Source organism: Lontra canadensis, unplaced genomic scaffold (genome assembly GCF_010015895.1).
Source record: "Lontra canadensis isolate GAN:19392208 unplaced genomic scaffold, GSC_riverotter_1.0 scaffold48, whole genome shotgun sequence".
NCBI classification, from domain to species: Eukaryota; Metazoa; Chordata; class Mammalia; order Carnivora; family Mustelidae; genus Lontra; species Lontra canadensis.
Genome location: NW_022631042.1, coordinates 11,030,988 through 11,055,903, shown reverse-complemented (window position 1 = coordinate 11,055,903; position 24,916 = coordinate 11,030,988). Strand labels below are relative to the sequence as shown.

Below are 24,916 nucleotides of genomic sequence, written 5' to 3'. Positions count from 1 at the left end.
AGAGAGAGAGAGAGAGAGAGAGAGCGAGCTGCTAGCCAGCATCCCGGGGCAGCAGAGTCTGTGAACATGTGAAAGAGAGCGGAGAAGCAGTTAATTGGTAGTGACAGGAGAAGTGGAATTAGGGTCACAGAGGTGTTGAATCACCAGAATGGGGAAGCATTAAGGTGGAGAGCAATCCCTCAGAGCACTTGGTAACAGAACCGAGTATCAAGAGCGGCCCTGCCTTTTGAGCAAGATTCTCACTGGGAGGCCTATGGAGGCATTTTTCTATTCTTAACTTCTAGGTGTTTTCTTGCAGTATTATCCTATCACCTGAAGCAAACTGAGCACATACCTGTTTCTTGTAGCCTGAAACGGTTCCAAATATATATAAAGCATTAATTTAAAAAAATCCTCCTTATTTATGTGTATTCAAAATAAAATCAGCTTTGTGAATGATTATGTAAAGAATTTGGCAAGAGAAAAGAAGTTTAGTAAATCTGTTGGAATAACACCCATGAGAAAAGGATGTAGGTGTAAGAATTGAGGTCTTATTTAATTTCCATGTCCTAAAAGGAAGGGGTGTCCCATGTGAGCTCATGGTGGGTGTGTAGTGCTGTACAGGACGTGGTAGTCTCATGCTGCCGCTGCTCTCTGGATCCAGGTGGACTTGGTGCTGCCCACTTTCCCTCCCGGGCTGTCTGATCTGTGAAGCACATCCTTTATTGGACTTTATTTTAATAGCACTTACTGGTAACTGCTATTCTGGGTTCTTAGGGACGGGCTTAGCTTTGGACCCAGCCATGTGTCTCCAGACTCATGTTATTAAGTGAAAAATGAAATATTAGAGATAGTAGGCCATTAACCGAAGAGTTAAAAATAATCATCTTTACAAGGAATTTGAGTATCTTTTAAAGTGTAGGTATGAGAATAAAAGGTTTTTGTGAAGAAGGTCTATGGGTTGGTTAGAAGACCATGAGTTGGGAGATCATGGTGAATTGGTTTTTCCCTTCTGGTGTGTAAAGTGATGAATAATAAGAGTATGATGTCATAGACGGAGCAGTTGTAATGGAGAAAGCTGACCAATAGTGATGATTTTAATTAATTGGAGATATGAGAAAATAGAATTTAGAAGCTGATTTTACTTATTTTTTTTTTAGAGATGTTGTTTATTTATTTGAGATAGAGAGAAAGCACAAGTGGGAAGTGGAGGGAGAAGCAGGCTCCCCGCTGAGCAGGGAGCCTGATTTGGGGCTCAATCCCAGGACCCCGGGATCATGACTTGAACCAAAGGCAGACAGAATGGATTGAGACATACAGGCGTCCTGAAGCTGATTTTAAAGAAGCTGAATGTTCTGCTTGGGTTGCTCGTCTTTGGAAACTTAACTGTAGCTCTCAGAGACGGTGGTCTTATGGGGAAGGTGAAGAGTATTCTTGCTACCAGTTGTTTATCTTTTTTTTTTTTTTTAAAGATTTTATTTATTTATTTGACAGACAGAGATCACAAGTAGGCAGAGAGGCAGGCAGAGAGAGAGAGAGAGAGGAGGAAGCAGGCTCCCTGCAGAGCAGAGAGGCCAATGTGGGGCTCGATCCCAGGACCCTGGGATCATGACCTGAGCCGAAGGCAGAGGCTTTAACCCACTGAGCCACCCAGGCACCCCAAGTTGTTTATCTTTTTGACTCTCCAATTTCTTCTTCATAAATTCAGGTGGTCCAGCTAGGTGATGATCTCTGAGGTTTCTCCTAAGTCTGCAGTTGTTCGTCGCTCTGGCTAATTGTATCTGGAAATGTATATTTAAGGAAACCAAGTTAGCTAGATTGTAACTTTGGCTAGAATTGGCTAAGAAAACCATCAAAGACCCAGTAAGTAAGCATGAATTGCAGTGAAATGTCAGGTCCCCATCCCTAAGGAAGCTGTGGTCTCAGGGGTGTTGGCCAAATAGTGCATATATTTTAGGAATTCTCTAGTGCAAGTGTATGTGATCTGCAGAGGGGCAGAGGAGGTGAAGTATGTGCTGTCTGGGCACTGTCGGAGGGGAGGTGGCACTTGGGCTGAGATTAGAAAAGAGAGGTGGGGGTGCAGGGGAAGCAGACTGGGCACTGGGATCCCAGGGAAGGAAACTGTGTCAGAAAAGAGTTGGTATGAGAAAGCATGGTGTGTTTGGGGGATCACAGAGTAGTGCTGAGTAATGCTGGAACATAAAATAGATTGAAAAGGGTGAGTGGTGGTAATGGTAGCCCAGATGAGACAGGGGTGCTAGTCTGGGATCCTTCAGAAATTTCTGGCTCAGGAGGGCAATGCTGCTGCTGTTCAGGGAGATGAAGACTTTAACAGGAGATCCTAGACTGAGGCTTTGATGAGGTTAGCTTTAAGATGCTGTGTTCAGGGGCACCGCCTGGGTGGCTCAGTGGGTTAAGCATCTGCCTTTGGCTCAGGTCATGATCTCAGGGTCCTGGGATCAAGCCCCACATCGGGTTCTTTGCTCAGCAGGGAGCCTGATTCCCCTTCTCTCTGCCTGCCTCCCTGCTTACTTGTGATCTCTCTATCAAATAAATAAATAAAACTTTAAAAAAAAGATGCTGTGTTCAGGGCATGTCAGGACCATGTATGTAGGGGAAGATGTCCAGTAGGATTGGAAGGACCTACAGTTCTGGGTTGCAGGAGAGAATATGGGGCTCGAAATTCAGGTTTAGTCATCCTCAGTGTCCTTTGGTTGTGGATGTCAAGGGAATAGATGGAAGAGTCAGTGAGTAAAAAGAGGTCATGCAAGAGAAGTATCGCTAACATGTAAGGTCTGTGTGAAAAAAGATGATACGGCAAAGCACCTAGAGTTAGGAGGAGAATCATAAGAACACAAAAGGATTAGAAAAACAGGAAACTTGTGTTGTCCCATAATGTTGCTTAGAAATTAGAACAAAATTGTGACAAAAAAAAATCAACCATAATTTTGAATATGCTTATTCAGACTACATAGGAACCACTTATTCATTTTCTTTGTGAAATAAAGATGTGTGGCCTTAGTACTCATTGGCCTGAATGAATAAATAGAGACCGTGGTTGGTTGAATAAATACGTATTTACGGGGTTGTAAGACTGCCGCTTTGGAAGAACTGAGGCGTGGTGGTGAAGAGAGTAATTTAGAATTGTGGGGGTAGGGGACATAAGGTTTTAAATTAACTATAAAAGCAGACTGGATCTCTACATGAATTCATAGACTGAAATACCTTCTAAGAGGGTCCAAGGTTTACAGGCTAAATAAAATTATAAAGTATTGGAAGGAAACAGGGTGATTTAAAAAATTTGGTGTGGGGAAAATCTAAATGTAACAGAAAGACCATCATTCATTAAGGAAAATATTGGTGGACTTAAAAAAAAAAAAAAAAAAAAAAGTACAGGATCCTAGATACTGTGAATGAAATAAAGGAACAGCCAGCTAATTTGTAGTGTGTGTAAGAGTGAGGAGTTCAGGAGGCTGAGGTCCTTAGCCAAGGGTTTTTGGAAGACCTGTCAATATGAACATCGCATGGAAGGCGTTGTGGTGGGATGGCTTCTAGAGTTGTTAATGAATGTGGGGAGGAATCAGACTATGGCCGGTATTGGTAAGGAGGAGTGGGTAGTAGAGTAGACAGGATACACCGGCTTCAGAGTATACAGTATTCACGTAGTATTTGTGAATATTCCTAAACGTTTTAGTCCTTTGGGAGCTAGAAACAAATCTGAAGGTGTATAGAAAATGTGAAAATGGTGGTAGAAACCTGTCCGTGCATTATTGGAAACCATTTTGGTTTGGAGCTCTCAAAGCTTTAACTTTTGTTTCTAATGTTTATACACTTCCGTAAGAGCTGTGCGGTTTAAACTTGGGGGTCTTGGGGCGCCTGGGTGGCTCAGTGGGTTAAAGCCTCTGCCTTCGGCTCAGGTCATGATCCCAGGGTCCTGGGATCGAGCCCCGCGTCGGGCTCTCTGCTCCACAGGGAACCTGCTTCCTCCCCCCTCTCTCTCTGCCTGTCTCTCTGCCTACTTGTGATTTCTCTCTCTCTCTCTCAAATAAATACAAAAATAAAAATACAAACAAAAAACTTGGGAGTCTCCCCCCCCCCACGATTTTATTTATTTATTTGAGAGAGAGAGAGAGAACGTGACTGGGAGGAAGAGGGACAAGTGGACTCTGCGCTGAGCACAGAGCCTGGCACTGGGCTTGATCCCACAACCCTGAGACCATGACTCAACCCGAGTTGAAACCAAGAGTCAGACACTTAACTGACTGAGCCACCCAGGTGCCCCTAAACTTGGGGTCTTTCAGCTTATGTGCACAGATCTTCTGCACACCGAAGTGCAAATTTTTTGTCTTTTTGAAATGAGCAATCACCACAATGAAGGATTCAAATGTAACCACATTTCTGACTTGGCTAGTTGAGAAACAGAGTAACTCTCTACATGGGGAGGCTGAGATACAGATTAGTTACACTTCCATATGTAATCAAACTATAGTGACAAAAAAGTATATATTGAGCTTGATAGCAAGAGGGAGAAGGTGGATCAAAACTGTGGAAAAGCTGCTGAAGGCAGGACAGACCTAGAGTATGTACCTCATTAACTCATTCAAAAAGTATTTGTTGAGGATTGCTATTCTCTGCCAGACACTCCCTAGCAGTAGACAGGGAGGGCTGACCCCTGTCCGGCACGACCCTCCATCTGCATGACTGTCACGGAACACTGTATTTCATTAAATCCCCACAGCAGCCCTTTCCGAGTCCCGTTATTATCCCATTTTATAGGAGAGGAGATAGAGGCTTTTAGAAAGTCCAAGTAATTTCCCCAAGGTCATGTGGCTATTAAAAACGTTGGAGGAGCCTGCCTTCAAATCCACGGCTGCTGGTGGTCAAGCCTGAGCTCTTAAACTCTGTGATTTTCTGAAGCTGGGGTGGGGGTGGGGGTGGGGGCTTACTGAATGTTTGCTGTGGCACCCTGTGCGGTACTCTGTTAACCACGCAGGAATCCTCAAGGTAAGTTTCATTGTTGTCGTCTCCATTTAACCACCGTGTGGTGTGCTCTCCCCGGTGGTTAGGGAGTTTGGCCACAGCCTGTGGCAGATTCTGTTTGTGCCAGTTTTATGAAGTGCCCACTGGATAAAGCCGGAGCTTAAACAATTTGGAAAATCCCTTATTTTAACAACGATGAAAGGCTATATTCTAAACAGGTCCATTGTATTTTAGGCAACAACAACAACAACAACAAACTAATTTTTATTCCCTTTTCCTTTTCTATCTTTCCATATTCCTTTGATTTTTGTAATCAATATTCTTAAAAATTAAGATTTGTTTTCCCCGTAAAACCCTCCAAACTCTTGAGGTCCACTTTGGACTCCTGTGACTGCCTCTCGTTGTATTTTAGGGGCCAGGTGTTTTATGTTTGGTGTGTGAACTTTTTATTATGCATAGAAATCACATTTACGAATAGGAAAACAGCTTTGCATGTGAAATAGTCTAATGGGACCTTGTCAGTTTTACTCACATAAAATTACGTACTTTTAGGTTAGTCATTAGTATTTTTAAAGGAAATGTGTTAGGGTTTTTTTTTTTTTTTCTTTTCCCCTCTCCCTTTTATTTTTACTTCTCTTTCCCTTTTAGTCTTTTTTTTTTTTTTTTCCAAATCAGTATCGGCAATTTTCTTTTAATTAAATTGAATTGGCGCTTCCATTTCTGTTGCAGATGGCATTGTGAGTCCTTTCCTAAAAGGACAAGTATATTATCTGCTCAGTGACTGGGTGTTGCTGTTCACTTGTGCTGTATTGCGAAGGAGGAGGGGAGAATTAAGGTATAAAATAGAAGTCTTTTTCTAAAGGAGTTAGGGACTAGGTATTAGGCAGATTCTTCAATTAAAGACAAGCAAGAAATTATAACAGGGGTTAAAAAAAAATTCCAATGTATAAATTGGGGCTCTGGTTTAACATTTCATTCTTAAGTGACAAAAATGATTCACTGAGCCATATTTTTTAGGGCCAGTGAAATGCAAGGAGCCAAGGGTTGCACATCTGTTCCTTACAGCTCATACCTTTCTTACCCAGGCTTCTCAGATGATCTAGGGTATCGAATGCAGTGGTGAGTGTTTCTTGTTTGAGTTTTAATTTGCTCCATTTGTAATCTTCTGGCAGAGCCGTGCTAGTTCTACCTTAAAAAAGAAAACACCCCTCTGCTTAAAAGAAATGGTACTTCCTGCTTTCATAAACAGTCATGTGCATAGTTTAGCAAGGCCTGGTGCCTCTGGAGCTTTTCCCTTTATAGCACCATCGAATCCCAGTCCTAACAGAAGTACTGCGAATCTTGTGGCCTCTTTTTGAACAAAAGGGATCAGAGACGAAAAATCTGTTGATATAAAGCTTGAAAGCAAGGGCAGGCAATCTTGGTTGTGAATATTTTCTGATTTTTCCAGAAATCAAGCAGAAGATTGAGCTGCTGATGTCAGTTAACTCTGAGAAGTCGTCCTCTTCAGAAAGGTACAGCTACATCTCTTGCATGAACAATTAATGGTGTAGCATTGCTAAGAAACAAACCAGGACGTGTTTTTTTCCTTGTTAAGTTTGCTGTATAACGTATTGTACTGCATGCTGGTCATTGTGGTGTATTGAAGATGTGTATTTGGGCAGGCTGTTCTGCTTTTACAAAGGGTAATTGATTTTTAAAAAAAAATAGTGAAGCCGAATCAGCTGCAGCATGTACACCATAGCCCAGCAGAGCGCTCGTTCATGTGTGACAGCTGTTGGAGGCTTTAGAAAATAATTTACTTCGCTGCAAAACAAAAATCTTGCTTTCTTTAAGGAAATATTAGTATTAGATTTTCTTCCTGTATTTTGAGGTTGTTGCTACAAAATTACCAACATGATTTGTACCATGTAGGTTAAAAATACTTGGCTTTTGGTTGTCATAAATATTTTCTTATGTGGAAAGGGAGTGCCATTTGTAAATAGCTTAGGAATTGCAAATCCACAGATTAGTCACATTCTGAAAGAGATATGATGCTCCTTCAAGTCTGTGCTAGGAAATGGAACAGTCACTGCATGCAGTAATGGTTCGTGCCTGCAGGTAAGGACAAAATGACTCAGAAGTGTTTTTAAAGCAATTATTTTATCTGTCAGTCAAATGCTTATACCTGTAAAAGGAGGTATTTCCTTAAAATGGCTATTTTACTTAATAAATGGAATTAAGATATTTTTATCTCCAGCCAGAAATGAGGCTATATAGTTGCCCATTTTGATATGTAAATATTGTGTTCACCTCTGTTTGCCAAAATTGTGCATACTACATAATGTTTTAAATTGAGGTTCCTGGGCATATAGCTGATGCTTACCTTTCTCTTGGTTACCTAATAGTTTATACTTCATGTTGATATTTTGTATTGAAGGTGTGTTGATTTGTCTCTCCAGTGGTTAGTTTTCAGGTTATCTTTTTTGTTCACAGATTTAATATTTCGGAAAATATTATGGAGGCATGATTTAGTAGTTGAGGATGATCGAGGAAAAGCACTGGGGAAAAAAATGAGGCGAAGAAGCTATCATGGTAAAATGGGTTTAATTCAAGTACACTAGTGTATGGAAGACGTGAGCTGATGGCAAAATGATGACATTAAATCGATTTATTAGTGTAATTAGGAAAAAGGTTCCTGGCTGTAATTTAGAACATTACAAATAAGACATTAACTGCTTTCTTCAGAAACTGAAAATAGAAAAATTTATTCACATTTCTGTTTATTTTTATGTAGTTTCTAACTCCTGGTTTGTGGCTAGCCATCCGATTTTGAACACTCTTGTTTGCTGAGATGAAAAACAATCTTGAGCCTTGTGAGTGTTCTGCCAGTAAAATGGTGGTGATGGGAAGGGGAGAGGGTAGCGGTGTAAATAGTGAGCGATCCGGATGCCAACTGTAATGTTGGGAGTTTGTTACCAGGAAGAGCATTCTCAGTGGGATGGTGGCAATAATTATGTCAGCTCTTCTGAGTAGCATGAATTCTGCGTTGATCAATTGAAGGTTGGACAGAATGGATGAATCTTAGCGAGAAACATGTTAGGAACGTGTGAGGTTTATATGGTTAAAATACATTCTTCTAAGGAAAGGCCCTAAAATATTTTGGTAATTACATTTATTTATTTTATTATTATTGTTATTTACTATTTTAAAAGTCTTTTTACCTATGCTCTTGTAGTTAAATTTGATGGAAAGGGAGGTTGCATGTGGTCATGGTTTCAAAGTTTAGAAATCAGCCACTAGGCTTGTGACAGCTTTATACACAGTTTTACCAGAGCTTGTTTGTTATGCTTTTGGGGGTGCTTAGACATATATGACCCTTGTGATATGCTGACTTTATGGGTGATAAATGTAGTTTATGGGTCAGCCAACACTTTGCAAGGAAGTTGCTTCATTAATGTATATATATATTAAAAAATAGAACATATGCCTTTTTTCTCTTCTTTTCAAAAGGCATACAATAATGAGTAGCCAAATCTTTTGTCTTTTTAATGTGTCTGAAAAAATTTGAGAAACAAGAATATGAAGTTAAAAAAAAAAAATCATGGCCTGGTAATGCTATATTGTGCCCATGAATGTAAATAGCTTGTAACATCAGGTAACATTACATCACATCCTCCAGTTCCTCATCCTCCAGTTACTTCAGTTTTTGAAAGTCTTAGTTGTTTGTTTGTTTGTTTGTTTAAATTTAGCTGTTTGAGTGTTTGAGTCATGACCTTAAGTCTTAAAGCTATTTCGAATTTACATCTGGTCAGTATTCCTTTTTTTTTTTTTTTGGGTAAAAATGATGAAGAAAGCCTGTCTTCTTTAAAAGAAGGGAGAAGCTACTTGTTTGCAAGAAATCAAAACTTACCATTTTCCACAATTGATTTTGTTCACTGCAGCATACAATGAACTTTTGATATTTCAGGCCATCCAGTTGAGAAGCAACATTTCTAAGTATAAAATATAATAAATACAAACAGTGATGTCCTAATAATTCTTCCATCTCATATTTTTAACCTGCTTCATGGGAATTGCTAGTCCTGTGTGACATCTAGTGTTGGTTGGATCAATTCTTGTTCAGACAGTTTTATAAAATGGGAGAAACAAAACAAAAAAATAAACCTAATTTACTTTTGTGGACTTAGGATCCTTCATTAAGGAATAAATCTGATTTGAAGCAATATATGGAATTTTGAAGGTTGTTTTGGAGCCTAAATAAGAAAATATATTTTCTTAACACAGATCTCAATAAAACCTTGACATTTAAGATTATATTTTTACTTTTAACAAAGTAGTGTGGGGGGGGTCCATTGAATGTTATTTTGTAGGGGATGCTAGGATTCCTGTTCAGAATGGCTGACTCATAGGATGAAATCCATTGGGGTGACAAAGTTATAATTGTTTTTTGGTTTTAAGCTTTGGAGAAAGGGGAAAATGTTAACTTGGTTTTTAAAATTAAGGACAGAGAACATTATTGAATGAATTAAACAACAACAAATCACGTGATACCTGATGGATGTCGTTGCCAGTTAAGAGGAACATCTGTCGGTTGCAAGGGGGCCCCTTCTGCAGATTTTAGAAGCAAATCATAACTACCGGTATCTGCTTTTTAATTGCTGCCTGTTGAATGAGTGAATGTATTCATCTTAAATATGGTAGTGAGAGGACCATTCGAAGGTTACTTCCTCACCTATCCCCATTTAATGAAAAAAAGAAAGCTGCGAACGTTTGTTTGATATAAAAACTAGGTTTTCAAGGTTTTGTTTCTTCTTGACTTTTCTTAGCCATAACACTAATGGGATTTGGAAATTTATGGGACGGAGTGGGTGGGGAAGAGGAGGAAAAGGAGTAGTAATCATGATAATAGCTAGCAAAAAGGTGGTAATCATTTATTAAACAGTTCCAAATACAAGTTCTAAGTGAGGAGGGAGGAGGGGGATGGAGAGGGAAGGCGGGAGAGAGGGTGTACGCATGCGCACGCTGTGCGGAGGCCTCTGATGAATCATCCCCTGTAGGACCTCAGTGAGCAGAAGGAACTTTGCTCCATTAAAGTTTTTGTCCAGCTGTATTGCTAGTTCTTCAGTGAACTGATGAACAAAATCGGACAGTTCTTAATCAGTAAAGAAGGATTGAGCCCAAGGTGCTCAGAGTGAGGATTCCCAGTCTTTACATGCGGACTCCTGGGAGGGTGGGGAGTTTGAGGAGTTTGTGCCTGGCAGGTCCCACGGAGCCAGGAACCTGCATTCACACAAAGCTTTGCTCCCATCTGCTCTTGTGAAATGTAAATGTTGTTGTAATTAATAAAGTTCACAGTCTGTCAGAAGTTTGCATTTTCCCAGATACCAAAAGGATCATTTCGTGTGTGTGTTTGTGTGTGTGTGTTAGGTGTTTGACATTTTGGGGGGTTAAAAGGGCTCTTTATACTGTAGCAGATAAGGGCTAGCTGAGGTTATAGTATCCCACAGAGCTAGGACTTAATTGAATTTATAAATTGGTAACTACCTTCTTCAGGAGAAGAGAGAAAGGAAGAGGGAGAAAGTATAAAAACATTGGCGCTGTGGCCTATGTTCTGCCGATGCTGTATAAACAGGATTGTGAGAAGTGATAGAGATTGTTGTCCTTACCCCAGCATAAGAAGGGCATTTGAAACACACGGAGAACCTGTGCTATTTTTGTGTGTGTATTTTAATTCCTTTTCTTATTTTGGAGCCTCATAAGTGAAAGAAAAAGGGCATATGATAATGATGCGTGGTTGCAGAAAGCAAAAAGGGAAGCCTGGAAGAATAAGGGGAAGGGAGGGGGGGAATATTTAAAAATCAGGATGGGAGAGATAAGTGAAGGGTATTTGGGGGAAAGGGTCCAGGACCAAGGTGTCTTTTATTTGCTCTTGTGTCAAATGTATTTTCCTCCATGTCTCTGTGGTGAACTAAGAGCAGTCATGGAAGGATAGCCAGATTTGACCAAAAAATTCCCTCTTCTGGGGTGCCCAGCTGGCTCAGTCGCTAGAGCGTCCGACTCTTGATCTCAGGTTGTAAGTTTGGGCCCCACGTTGGGTGTGGAGATTACTTAAAAAAAAAACAAAAAACAAAAAACGAAAAAAGAGATCTTAAAACAAAATTCCCTCTTCATTGTAATTTCTGTCTACCCATTCCAGCTCCCAAGGTGGGGTGGGTAGTTAGTGGTGACTGCTCTCCCTTTCTCATCGTCACCTCAGCCATACTCTGAGTTTGCGGGGCAAGTGCACTTGGGACAGACTTTCCCTGAGTGGTGAGAACAGGACAGTGGCTGACTGTGTGGTCTCCCTCCGTTCAGTCATTGCGCTTGCTTGTTTTCATTTAATTTTTAGTAATATGTTTATTGACAGTATATATGGGAAAGTGCACAGATCATAGATCATTATGAAATCCAATTATTGGGTTTTCTTTCTTTTGTAGTTTATGTTTTATGAATTGTATCTAAGAAATCTTTGCCAAGCCCAAGGTCATTAAGATTTTCTGCTAGGTTTACTTAATAAAAGTTTTTGGCTCTTAATATATTAAGACTGGGATTCATTTGGGTCTTAGTAGTAAGGTAAAGATGAAGGTATTTCTACATAGGATTGTTCATTTGGGTCTGTTTTTGAGCATCATCTATAACTAGAAACCCTTTGTACACGCTTTTGGGCTGTCTTCTTTCCCCACACCCATTACCTGTGAGATGCACTTGTGTTTTGTGCTTATGGGAGTTGGCTGGGAGTTGGCTGGGTCTCGTTGCTGGGCAGAATTCACCGTTTGAATGTGCCCCGCTTTATTTATCTATTCTGCTATTGATGAGCATGTGGGATGTTTGCAGCTTGTTAGGAACACTGCTGCTCTGAGCATTTGTATACATACCCTTTGGGGAGTGGACCAGTGCATTTCTGTTTTGTGTGCACCCAGGAGCGTAATTGCTAAGTGTTAGCGACATTGCCACTTTTCCAGAGTGAGTGTGCCAGTCTGCACTCACACTAGCTGTTCTAGCTGTTCTCCAGGCCCTGGTGAGGCTGATACTTATCCATCCTTTTTCTCTGTCTTCCCAGTTCTTTTCCCTTCCCCTTCTCTTTCTCTGTCAGAATTCTGATAGGTGTGCGGGTGTGACCAACAGTTTGAACCTTTGGGAGGAGAATTAGATAGAGATAAGGGACTCTCTGAGTACCAGCTTTCATGAAGGAAATTAGAAGTTTAGACCAAATGGGAATCATAAGGTGTAGTTATCTGAGGTACTGCTCTCCCACTGACTGATTCTGATCTTTATACTGGGCCCTGGAGGCCACAGGTGTTACCATTAGTTTTCAGACTTGGTCTCAGTAGCAAAATTACTTCTTCATTTAAACCTTATTAGAGGCCTATCACAGAAAACATAAAAGCCCTGGGTGAGAACTGGGGAAGTAATCAGGGCCTCAGTTCTTGGTACTCAGCCACCACCCCACCCTTGAGAACCCCCTCAGTAGACCTCCGGTAGGCCACCTTGGGTCTGACCAAGAAATGAGAACATTTTTGATATGTTTTGATTTTATATTACATTTTTATAATGTTAAATTTGTAGAGTTGTTACATTTTATATCATAGTCTCTTAAATTTCTGTATCATACACCTAAATAAAAGTGTACTATTGTCTTTTAATGTCTGTTTAAAAAAAATCCAGGACAATTATCTGCGCTTCCTTCCTGTTGGTCATTATTTATGTGGTCTAGATGCAGTAATTTCTGGATTATTGTGTTTATTATCAATTTAAACTTTCTGCTTCCTGGTGCTTCTCTGCAGGGCTACCATGTTAGAGCCAGCACAGCCTTCCCGAGCTTGGATCTGCTCAGGCAGGGCCCTCCGCTTTAGATACCCCTCAGCTCTCTCCCCAATGTCCTTGGCAGAGAGGAGAACTCCATACCTGAGCCTGTGAGCACCCACATTCTCCAGCCCGACCTCAGGCTCCTCTGACTGTACTCCTCTCCCTCTTGCTTTAGTCTTACGCTGCTCCTATCCCTCCCATCTTAAGGAAGCTCTGCTGAGGTCCGATTACACCTGTTGTAAGCCCTTGTAGAACCGTGTACCTCTCCTTTCTAGCATTTGTCACAGCTGCTGTTTGACAGAGGGAAGTATCAGTGACATTGGGTCCCCTTATTAGTTTACTTAGTATTAGCCCCAGCTGAAGAACTTAAATATAGAAGTATTTTCATTGTGGAATGTTTTTATTTTATATCATCATTTGCGGCTTACAATTTGGGAACTTTTGGGGAAGACTTTTTTGGTATAGGGCATCATTTTATGATGTTGGTTTAGAATAATAGAGTATAGCCATATATAGTCATAAATGGTTATATGTATTCTCATATATAGTCAGTTCTAGTAATAAACTAATTTAATTCAGAGTAGCAAGGTTATGCATCTTAGGTTTTTCTGTCACCATAAAAATGCAGTTTGTTATTACAGATATTTTTTATATTTGTTATAATGTAAAATGGAAATTAAAGTAAATCTGAACACTTTCCATCTCGTTGCCAAACTGGTAGCATCAAACGATACCCATTTCTTCCCCAGATGTCAGTGCTTTGTATATCGCCTTGGTGCTGTTTGTCTTAGTTGTACTTCATCCTTTGCCGTTATTTACTTAATAACATGTCTTCTGCTTGTTTTTAGTTGTGATAAAACATATGTAACATATATATTTTTTTAAAGATTTTATTTATTTATTTGACAGAGAGATGACAAGCAGGCAGAGCAGCAGGCAGAGAGAGAGAGGAGGAAGCGGGCTCCCCGCTGAGCAGAGAGCCCGATGTGGGGCTCCATCCCAGGACCCTGGAATCACAACCAGAGCCGAGGGCAGAGGCTTAACCCACTGAGCTGCCCAGGCGCCCCTGTAACATAGATTTTTATAATGCTTTCTTAAAGTTAATTTTCTTTAAAAAGAAATCTTTGTATTCCTACGAGAAACTTAAAAAACAATTTCTATTAAATCCTGTCTCGATTCTCTTGTCTGGTAAAGGTTTTAGGCCTGGCCATATGCTCCCTCTGTTTACAAGGGAAATTAAACTGGCAAGTGTCAGAAAGGAGCTTAAATATGTGTTAGCACCAAAGTGAGACATGCTCTCTGATAGACTCAGCCTGAAAAGTCAGGAAAAGAGTAACTCTCTCAGTATGTGATTCACTGTAATTCAGTACCAAGTCCCAAGTGTTACCCGTCACCATTTTGTGTACCCACAGTAGCACTTTCTCTGTGCTTTGGGAACTGCCCTCCTCCCCACCCCCAAATGGCAGAGCAGGGAAATTTTGCACACATGTGAACAGCTAGTGTCAGAGCAACAACGACAATAATAAGAGATAACTCTAGCTCAAGTAAGCATATTGCAGATTCCCTTGGGAGCAGAATTCTCCCAGCTATTGGCTGGAAGAAATTAAAGACTAATTTTAGTGTACATTACATGTGTCCTCCATCCATCATCTGTCCATCCGTCCAGCATTTCTCAGCAGCTGCTGTGGACTAGCCAGTCAGTGATTTGGAAATCTGGGAGTAGCAAAGGCAGCATGGAAGCATAGGCTCTTGACAGAAGAGGCCTTGGTGTGTGTCTTACCCCTGACCTAAGTCGGTCAGTGTTTTGGGCATGTGGTGTGCTGAGCACTGTTTCAGGGACCACTCCAGGGGGAGGCTCTTGGCACTTTTTTGAAAAGACCACAAATAACCAGTAATTGCACTTTGGGTGAACGTACATAAAGGCTAGGGGTGAGGTGAAGGGGTTACAGACATTTGCCTACCCACGGCAACTGTGAGTGAGAGAGGAGGGCCAGGTGCGGCCTCCACAACAGTGGAGACCACAGTCCCATCTAGAGATGTGGCTGCTGTTACACTTCAGTTAAAAAAGAAAAAAGAAGAAAGGGAGGGAGAATTGGGGAGAAGTAGCACAGAGAACTCAACACCTTTTTCTGTGCTTCTTCAAAGGCAAAAATAAAACCAAAATGGTCTTTGTGAATTACTCTGCACCTTTATGATACCAAAGCTATTGGAAATAAACAGAATGATTTGCAGTGTGAGAGTACTAAATTCGTTGTAGTTTACACAGTGTAAGGAATATGATGCAGAGATTAAACTGTGTTATAGAAGACTTAATAATGCAAAAATATTATTAAAAGACATTGTAAAAAAGAGAGTAGGAAAGGTGGAAAACAGGTGGCAAAAAAGGTTTTAAAGATGTTCTAGCTTCTGTAAACCCAGAGTTTATAATATAAGGGTGTGCGTGTGTGTGCGTGTCTGTGCGCGTGTATGTATGAATGAGCCTATACACACAAATATATGGTATGCAAAGACACACTAATTCTGCAGTGGCTGGTGGTGTTACACGTCTGTCCTTTTGATCCGTCGGTATATAATGCAGTTGTTGTTGTTTTTTTTTTTAAGATTTTATTTATTTTTGACAGAGAGCGATCACAAGCAGGCGGAGAGGCAGGCAGAGAGAGAGAGAGGAGGAAGCAGGATCCCCGCTGAGCAGAGAGCCCGATGCGGGCTCGATCCCAGGACCCCAGGATCATGACCCGAGCCAAAGGCAGAGCCTTTTTTTTTTTTTTTTAAGATTTTATTTATTTATTTGACAGACAGAGATCACAAGTAGGCAGAGAGGCAGGCAGAGAGAGAGAGAAGAGAAAGCAGGCTCCCTGTGGAGCAGACAGCCCTATTGGGGCTCCATCCCAGGACCCATGGGTCATGACCTGAGCCAAAGGCAGAGGCTTTAACCCACTGAGCCACCCAGGCGTCCTGTAATGCAATTTTTATAATGACATGTGTTTTTGACATCAAGTGTTTATAAAGAACCCGTGTCCTTCCAAAACAAATAAGTAAATAAAGAAGTGGCTGCGGATCCCCTCTTGCTGGCTGCTGACATGTTGAAATACAAGCTAAGCTGTGCTGCCTTTTGTGATTTTTAGAAGTTGAGAATTCGTTTTTTTTAAATGTCAGATCTCTCATTTTTTATTTATTTTTTAAAGACGTTATTTTTAAGTAATCTCTACACCCATTGTGGGGCTCAAACCTACAAACCTGAGATCAAGAGTTGCTCACTCCACTTGCTGAGCCACCCATGTGCCCCCAGAGCTCTCACTGAAATGATGATCCAAGTTAAAAAACAAAACTTGTACGAGCCTTAAAAGAAAAGAGTATCTGCCGTCTGAATTCAGCTCATGGTAAACTGTGCTGGAGCACATTGATTTCCAGTCTGGGGGCCGCAAACCTGTGTGGATTTACAGTAAAGCATTTTCAAGTCCTGTGAGTACTATAAGCATTTCTGTCTACGGGAGGCACACAAGTCCAACTATTGTTTTACTAAGAAGTGTGTCTCTAGGTTTTTCTGATGGTGATCACTGCTCTAATAACTGTGTACTAAGGTACCAAAATTCAGGAAGATCTCAACTGTTTGAAGTAGGAAGGGCCTCTGAAAGGGTGCCCACCATGGTAGAACTTACACTTCAGTAAGTTAACCTGAAAATTACAGAGGAACAGCAATATCCTGTTTGTGCAACTGCCACCTCCTTTTCTCCTTCCTCCTTTTCTCCTTCTCCCTTTCCCTTATTTTTCCATCTTTCTTTTCCCCCTTCACCCACACTCGTCCCACAAAAAAATACTTTTGAGGCTAGTTAGAAAAATATCTACAAGGCAATAGAGAAAGGGCCTGAGAAAGTGCAGATCAGGGTAGAAGGTTGTGATGGTGGATAGTCAGAAGCAGCCCCCTCCCCCCTCCCGCCCCAGATGCGTGGCATTTGCTATGCACCTGCTAATGGTGACTGGCACATTTGGCGTTAAAGTCTCCTGACAGCCAGACTAAAGAAGAAAAGTAATGTTGCTCTTACTTATAAGGAGAAAATATACTAGTTCCTACAGGAGAACTAAACCTTTTCTTTAACTTAATTATGATTAGTATTATTTAATATAAATTTTTTTTTTTTTTTTTAGATTTTATTTATTTGAGAGAGAGAGTGTGTGTGTGCGTGTACAGGAGCAGGGAAGAGGGGCAGGGGCGAGGGAGAAGCAGCCTCCCATCTGAGCAGGGAGCCTGACATGGGGCCCAATCCCAGGACCCTGGGATCATGACTTGAGCCGAAGGCAGATGCTTAACGAACTGCGCCAGCCAGGTGCCCCTTACTGTCTTTTTCACATATCTCCAGTTTATTTATTTTAGAAAATTGAGATAAAAAGGACACAAAAAGCACCATGCTTTTATCACTAAAGGTCAGTCACCATTATTAATTTTTTGAAGTTAATATTTTGTTTTACTGTAAGTACATCTATAAAAAATCAAGCAGACATACTTTAACAGGATCACCACCATCAGAAAGAAAACCCAGTATCATACTGACAAATTACTTTGGAATTGGCTTTTTATCTCAAGCAGTCTTTCTTGTGTTATTAAGTAAATCTTCTGTAACATCATTTTTTTTATGGTCTCATTTTTAAAGGCTGCATAGGACTGAATCTGTGATAGGGATGGGCATACTGTGATTGTATTTATGGAGTCTGGGTGGTCTTAGCGTTGGAATGGCTTGCAAAGCCAGCTTGTACAGGGTCTTGGGCAGGACTGTTACATTGCTCCCCAAAGATAGGGCTTTACACTCTCACTGGCAGCCATACACTCGTATCTGGGAGTCTCATGGCCATGTGTCGATGGCGGACTGTGTGCTAGCCACTGCTGACCTGTACCAGTCCTGCTCCCGAGCTCTTCTCTCCGGGGAAGGCAGCTGCTTCTGTGACGCCTTCAGTGTTCCTCTGGGTGTGCATACGCGGGAGCAGAGTCCATGAAACCAACTTTACAGACTATAAGACACAGTAGATTCTTGTCTTCATCCACATTTATGAAATGCTGAAGTGATACTAAGTGCCTTTGTTAATGAATCTTAATCTTGTAAGAAATTTTAGGAAGTTATAAGATAGAAGCTTCTCACCCGATACAGATGACAGAACGTTTAACAGCAATGATAGGCTTTCCTTTAAAAAAAATTTTTTTTTAAAGATTTTATTTATTTATTCGACAGAGATCACAAGTAGGCAGAGAAGCAGGCAGAGAGAGGGGGAAGCAGGCTCCCCACCAAGCAGAGAGCCTGATGCGGGGCTCGATCCCAGGACCCTGGGACCATGACCTGAGCCGAAGGCAGAGGCTTTATTAACCCACTGAGCCACCCAGGCGGCCCTTAAAAATTTTTTTTTAAGGTGTGTAGAAATTAAGTTCCTCCAACTCTCCTTGTGGGGGTTGTGAACTAGGGCCTTGTTGTGTTTAGTAAGTATTCACTGACTTTATTGTAAAAAATTAATCACCTTTTTAGTCAAGATCTATTTTTGGCGAACTGCATTTTTCCTGCTATAATTTTGAGTTTTGGAGGGGAGGGCCCAGCAGTGTGTGTGTGTTTCTGTAGAGTTGGGGGGCTGAAATGTGAAGTTGCAGTCCTCAAGTTGGCCTTGTAGTCTGGGGAGAGAGCATGTGAGAAGTCAGAGTGAATTGAAACATTGTGGTACCATTTGGGAACTCCAGATAATTCTGTAAGGCTGGGAAAGAGGTGTAGGAAAGGTAGGGACAACAGGTCAGAGAGATACTGTGCCCTGGCAGCAAGGATTCTTCTGTGCAGTGGTCAGGATTTTGGATTTTATTTTATTTTTTAAAAGATTTTATTTATTTAGAGCACATGAACAGGGGAAGAGGGAGAGAGAGAAAGAGAGTCTCAAGCAGTCTTCATGTCCAGTTTGGAGCCTGACGAGGGGCTCCATCTCACGGCCCTGAGATCAAAACTGAGCCAGACCCGATTCGGATGCTCAACCAGCTGAGCGCCCCCAGGCACCGAGGCTTTTGGATTTTAATGCCATTGACAGGGTTTAGCAAGGGAAATGTTCCACCCATGTGTAGAATTTACACATGCGCCTGTGAGCATTAAAGTCCGGTCTCAGGTTTTTTAAGAAAGTCTTAAGAAATGCATTTTCCGGGGCGCCTGGGTGGCTCAGTGGGTTAAGGCTTCTGCCTTCGGCTCAGGTCATGATCTCAGGGTCCTGGGATCGAGCCCCGCATTGGGCTCTCTGCTCAGCGGGGAGCCTCCTTCCTCCTCTCTCTCTCTCTGCCTGCCTCTCTGCCTACTTGTGATCTGTCTGTCAAATAAATAAATAAAATCTTAAAAAAAAAAAAAAGAAATGCATTTTCCCCTCTAGGATAGAATCAAAGGTTGCAAGATGTGTTGTAGAGTTGGTGAAATGTTACCACGCATTTGCTCTGGAAAAGGGGTGGTAGCGTTATGGCAGTATTTACCATTTGAATGACAGAGGGTAGGTGAATTCTTTGATGCTGTGATTAGTAAACATTGAAGTGGATTACCACAAGAGCTTGTGGAGTGTGTTTCTCTTCAAGATTTTTTTTAAAAAATATTTTATTTATTTATTTCACAGAGAGAGAGAGATCACAGGCAGGCAGAGAGAGAGAGGGGAAAGCAGGCTCCCCGCCGAGCAGAGAGCCCGATGCGGGGCTCGATCCCAGAACCCTGAGATCATGACCCGAGCCAAGGCAGAGGCTTAACCCACTGAGCCACGCAGGTGCCCCTCTCTTCAAGATTTTAAAAAGAGACTGGTTCTGGGGCGCCTGGGTGGCTCAGTGGGTAAAGCCTCTGCCTTCGGCTCAGGTCAGGGTCTCAGGGTCCTGGGATCAAGCCCCACATCGGGCTCTCTGCTTGGCGGGGAGCCTGCTTCCTCCTCTCTCTCTCTGCCTGCCTCTCTGCCTACTTGTGATCTCTGTCAAATAAATAAATAAAATCTTAAAAAAAAAAGAAGAGAGACTGGTTCCTTATTTGTTTAGATGGATAGGGATGTCCTGAGGACAGGTGGTTGGCCTGTCAAACCTTAAGTATTTTTTTCTTTGTTATATATGGTTAGTCATGATTACAGAATTTTTGTGGTTAATAATTTGTTGCTTTTTTTCCTGAGCTTTTGTAGTTGAAAGGAGAGGATATCGATTATGGATTTATTGCTGTGGTGGTGTCTTTGATCCTTCTAAGGTTTTCGCGTAGATGCAAGTATTTATTTCCAAGCAGACAAATGGGCAAGTTGTGTTTGGGCATGTGGAGCTGTGCAGTGTCCAGCCGGTGCTCGCTGGGTCCCTCCGCTGCCTTTGCTCCCGTGCGGCTTCTGCTGCTCTCGCTGCCTATGGGGCCGTCACGTTCCTGGCGTTAGCCTAGGCCCGGTGTGGCAGTCTGACGGCTCCTGGAGAAGAACACAGTTGTTACCCTGCTTTTCTCGGAGGTGCTATCAAATATTTAACAGGTAGTGACAGAAATGGAGCTGCTTATCTGTGGCCACCCTTCTGGTGGTTGAAACCAGTCAGTTCATGGAGAGCATTAAAGGCCTTCTGATTCTTAGGACTAGGTGTTACAAGGGAGTTGTTTGTAGTGATACTTTATATAAATGCAAATTGAGCATTTTCCAGGCAATTTCTTTACATTTAATGCTTTGAAGTAGATGTACGGAAGTTAACTTTTTCTAAAAATAAGGCTCTGTCTACTTACCTCCTATGATTTGATCAGAACCACATGGTTCTGAACTTAAGAATTTCCACCAAGAGTTCAGTGGCATCACACCTTACATGTGCGTGAGGTAAATCCTGTCTGTCTCTGCATGTGGAATTACCGGGTGGTGACTGACATCGTGTCCCCTGTGAGTCGGGCGCAGCCAGCCTTTCACCCACAGGTCAACACATTAGTGTTCCTTTGTATCATTTGTTACATGTGAGGGCATGTGGTACAAAATGGTGTGTTTTGGGACATTAGAGTAACGTAGCTCAGCGACATGGTCATGCTTTGAGAGGCACGTGGACAACAGGAGCTCATGTGGAGAAATCAAAGATTCACACATCTTATCGCCTGTCGTTCTACCTCCTACACTTACTGAAAGGAAATGTTAGGAGGAATCACCACATTTCCAAAGTTGTCATTTTCTTTTTTTTTAAAGTAGGTTCCACACCCAGCGTGGGGCTTGAACTTAATGACCCTGGGATCAAGAGTCCCATGTTCTCCCGACTGAGCCAGCCAGGTGCCCCTAAAATTGTCATTTCCCCTCTAACTTAAACACAGTTGAGGTGGTGGAATGTAAAAGTTCATTTATGAATGATGCAACTGAGTTATAATGATGCATTTTTATTAACTAATCAACAGCATTTCACTAGTCCTTTTGCCCTGGCATACATAGATGAACAGAATGAGAAAAAAAATCACAGCAAGGAAGAGCGTGGAGATCCAGTGATTTCCTCCACGCTTGTCTTCTGAATGAGGAAGACTGATGCCCCACATGGTGAAGTGATTCCTCTAAGCTTCCACACTGGATTCTTTTTTTTTTTTAAGATTTATTTTTAATTTTAAAAGTATTTTTAGAGAGAGAGAGCAAGTGAGTGGAGAGGGGGAGAAGGAGAAAGAATCTGAACAGACTCCACGCTGAGTACAGAGCCTGCCACGGGGCTTAGTCTTACAACCTCGAGATCATGACTGAGCTAAAACCAAAAGTCGGACGTGCCCCTAGATTCTTGTAACCCATAACTTTTAGTACTTTAAGTTTAGAGTCTTGGAACATTGCACAAAGAAATTGGTCTGATGGTTTCCTTTTTTCTTTAAGAAAAGCAGGAGTGGTGATTTTAAATTATACGAGGACTGTTCTTCTAGCTCTGGTCTAGCCAGAGAATGGAAGAAATAACTAGTGCTTTGTTTTTTTGTGTGTGGTTTTTTTTAAGATTTTATTTATTTATTTGGCAGACGGAGATCACGAGTAGGCAGAGAGGCAGGCAGAGAGAGAGGGGGAAGCAGCCTTGCCGCTGAGCAGAGAGCCTGATGTGGCGCTCGATCCCAGGACCCTGAGATCCTGACCTGAGCCAAAGGCAGAGGCTTCAACCCACTGAGCCACCCAGGTTCCCCACTAGTGCTTGGTTTTATAGGGCTTTCCCCTGTTCACTGTTCGTTTCATTCTTTAAACAGTTCTCTAGAAGTGTAGTGTGGTTAGGTGAGAAAACCAGTGTGTTTATATATGATGACGTCATGCTCCGGGGTGGTGGTCCTGGTTGGGCACAGCCCCACCCTCTGCAGGGAACACAGAACGACCAGGATTTCTAGGGTTTCCACGTACAGGGTGTCCTGAGTTAGGTTGCATGCATTTAATAAACACGTGCACTCCTCACATGTTCCTCCAGCAGCATCAGTGTACAAGCACCAATAAGGCAGTGTGACTTGCGTTGCCAGCCGTGGCCGTGGAACAAAGCAAAGGTAATGGGCACATGTGGACAGAAGTCACACTTCTGCTGTCGTCTTCCCTTTATCACCCATCGTGGCCTGACAGGGCTTCTTAGCCCCAAATCTATTCTGTCTGAAGAGAATTATGCAGTTTCTTAGGCAGGAGGACCAGTGACTCTGACCTTCTGGAGTCACAGAAGTACTGGCAGCCTCTTCAGGAGAAGGTTAAGAAAGGTCATCAGTATAGTCAGTTCTGATACAGAGAATCAAACTTCATTTTAGCTACCGTTTAATACATTTTGTTAGGTGCCATTATTCTGTCATATTTTGTTCAGTTAATGGTTAAAAATTTCGAACAATAAAATGAGAACCCTGTAGGGGTGCCTGGGTGGTTCATTCATTAAACGTCTGCCTTCAGCTCAAGTCATGGTCCCGGGGTCCTGGGATCGAGCTCTGTATTGTGTTCCTTGCTCAATGGGAAGCCTGCTTCTCCCTCTTCCACTCCCCCTGCTTGTGTTCCCTCTCTCGCTGTGTTTCTTTCTGTCAGAATAAGAAATCTTTAAAAAAAAAAAAAAAGACCCCTGTAAAAGGTGTTGCTCCCTTTTTTTTTTTTTTTTTTTTTAATTTGTGTATATGGAGCTTTGATGATTCTTAGCAGCCATGTAGGTATTATGCTTTAGCGGTCAGTGGTATGTTGAGAAAGCTCCTCAATCTTTTTTCTGTCACCAAATTTGTAACCTTTTCTAGGCACATTTTTAGTTAGTCCTCAGAGCAGTATGATCTCTGATTTATGGGTGGATTGGAGTTAACAGCCAAAACCACAGAGCTGATGAGTTTTAAAAGTGTCTCCTTTTTTTTTTTTTTTTAAAGATTTTATTTATTTATTTGACAGAGAGAGAGTAGAAGCAGGGGGAGTAGCAGAGGGAGAGGGAGGTGCAGGCTCCCCACAAAGCAGGGACCCTGATGCGGGACTCGATCCTAGGACCCCAGGATCAAGATCTAAGCCGAAGGCAAACACTTAACCATCTGAGCCACCCAGCCGTCCCAAAAGTGTCTTCTTTTTACAACACTGAATGAATTTGTACTTCATCTATAGAGGGGAATGGTTAATGGTGGGAAGAAAGACTTTGTTAATGTGCAGCCTTGTGCTGTAGTTGTGAGCCCCTGGAGATGTGGTTTTGATTCCCAGTTCACATGGCTCTGTGTACCAGGACCCTCCTTTCTTCTCTGCAGTACACTGCATTTGAATGTCCATAGGGTCAGCTGTGGCCCTTGCCTGTAGGACCAGGACCCAACGTTGACCATTGTATATGTTAGTGCTTCACACTCACTTATCTGATGCTTTCTTTCTTTTTTGTTTTTAAAGATTTTATTTAGTTGTTTATGTATTTGGTTTAAAGATTTTATTTTTAACTAATCTCTGCACCCAGCATGGGGTTCAAACTTAGAACGCCGAGATCAAGAGCGGATGCACTACTGGCAGAGCCAGCCAGGCACCCCTCACCTACCTGATTCTTGAAGTTATTTGAGCTGTGAGCTATATGTGTAAAGGGAAAAGCTTCCTTTATCTGGAAATGTCACTCATCAGCAGATTTAACTCCTGACAGTTCGAGGCAAATGAAAGATTACTGTCACTGGCCACTTACTGAAATTGGTGAAATTTGTAGCTGTCTTCAGCATTCAAAATACCTGGCGCTGAAATATGTAGATATACTTAATATAAGAAGTTTCTGTTTTGGGTTAGAAAAAAGTTGGGACAGAAGATGAACCAAGTCATCCTTCTCAATTTCTTTGGGTTTTCCTTATCCAAATGTTGGCTCTTCCTTGGGGTCTCTGTCCTAGGTCTTTTGCTCTGTTCGTCTGCATTCTCTCTGAAGATGATCTTAACTGTTTCCATGGTATTGAGTACCATCTGTGTGCTGGTGACTCCCGGATTTCTATCTTAGCTCTCCATTCTGAGCTACAGACATACGTATCAACCTGCTTACTTTACATCATTACCTAAATGTCTTTTGAAACCATACCATAAACAAAGTCTTTATCTTGTTTAATCCTTCTTCACTGTGCTGATAGGTTATATGGCCAATCTGTGTCTCACTGTTCTGTCTTGTAAAATGTAGTTGTAAGGGGAAGAGAGGGTATAAATCATGCTTTTGATGTATGGCTGCCCTTAGGGCTCTGGAGTCAAGGACAAAAATTACCCTGTGTGTTTAAATATTAATGCTAAATTTTCCCCTGCCTCTGTGGGTTTAAATGAACATTATAAATATCTTTGAAAGAAAGCAGAAGGCAACAGGAAATTTTGTAAGGTGTATACAAGGATAGAAAGAAGTTCCCTAATCTCAGCCCAGCAAATAGTGAGGATTTTTGCTGATGTGGACAGTTGAAGGAGTTTGAACTGTGTGGGTCCGCTGATAGAGAACTTTTTTTTAAACAATACAATAAGTTATTTTTTTCTTCCTTATGATTTTCTTGACATTTTCTTTTCTCTACCATACCTTATTGTAAGAGTACAGTATATAATATACAAAATGTGTGTTAATTGTTTCGGTTATCGGTGAGGGTTCCTGGCTATTAGTAGTTATGTTTTGGGGGCCCCAGAGTTACTGTTTAGGATTTGGTGCCCTCACCCCCGCACTGTTTGAATGCAGCTGTGTACGGAGTTCTTAAGCTTTTCTTTGTAGCAGCTGCTGGAGCCG

General features: G+C 41.7%; 1 protein-coding gene across 7 annotated transcripts in view; it reads left to right on the top strand.

Moving 5' to 3' along the window:
- SRPK2 (SRSF protein kinase 2) overlaps positions 1–24,916 on the top strand; it is a 248,301-nt gene that overhangs the window by 95,903 nt on the left and 127,482 nt on the right. The window contains exon 1 of one of the 7 annotated variants that reach the window (XM_032873337.1): positions 6,202–6,473. The exons of the other annotated variants lie outside the window; for them this stretch is intronic. Within the exon in view, the coding sequence (XP_032729228.1) occupies positions 6,436–6,473 (38 nt within the window). The 5' untranslated portion in view covers positions 6,202–6,435. Of the gene's footprint in view, positions 1–6,201; positions 6,474–24,916 lie in introns of those variants that run through there. 7 annotated transcript variants of the gene reach the window in all.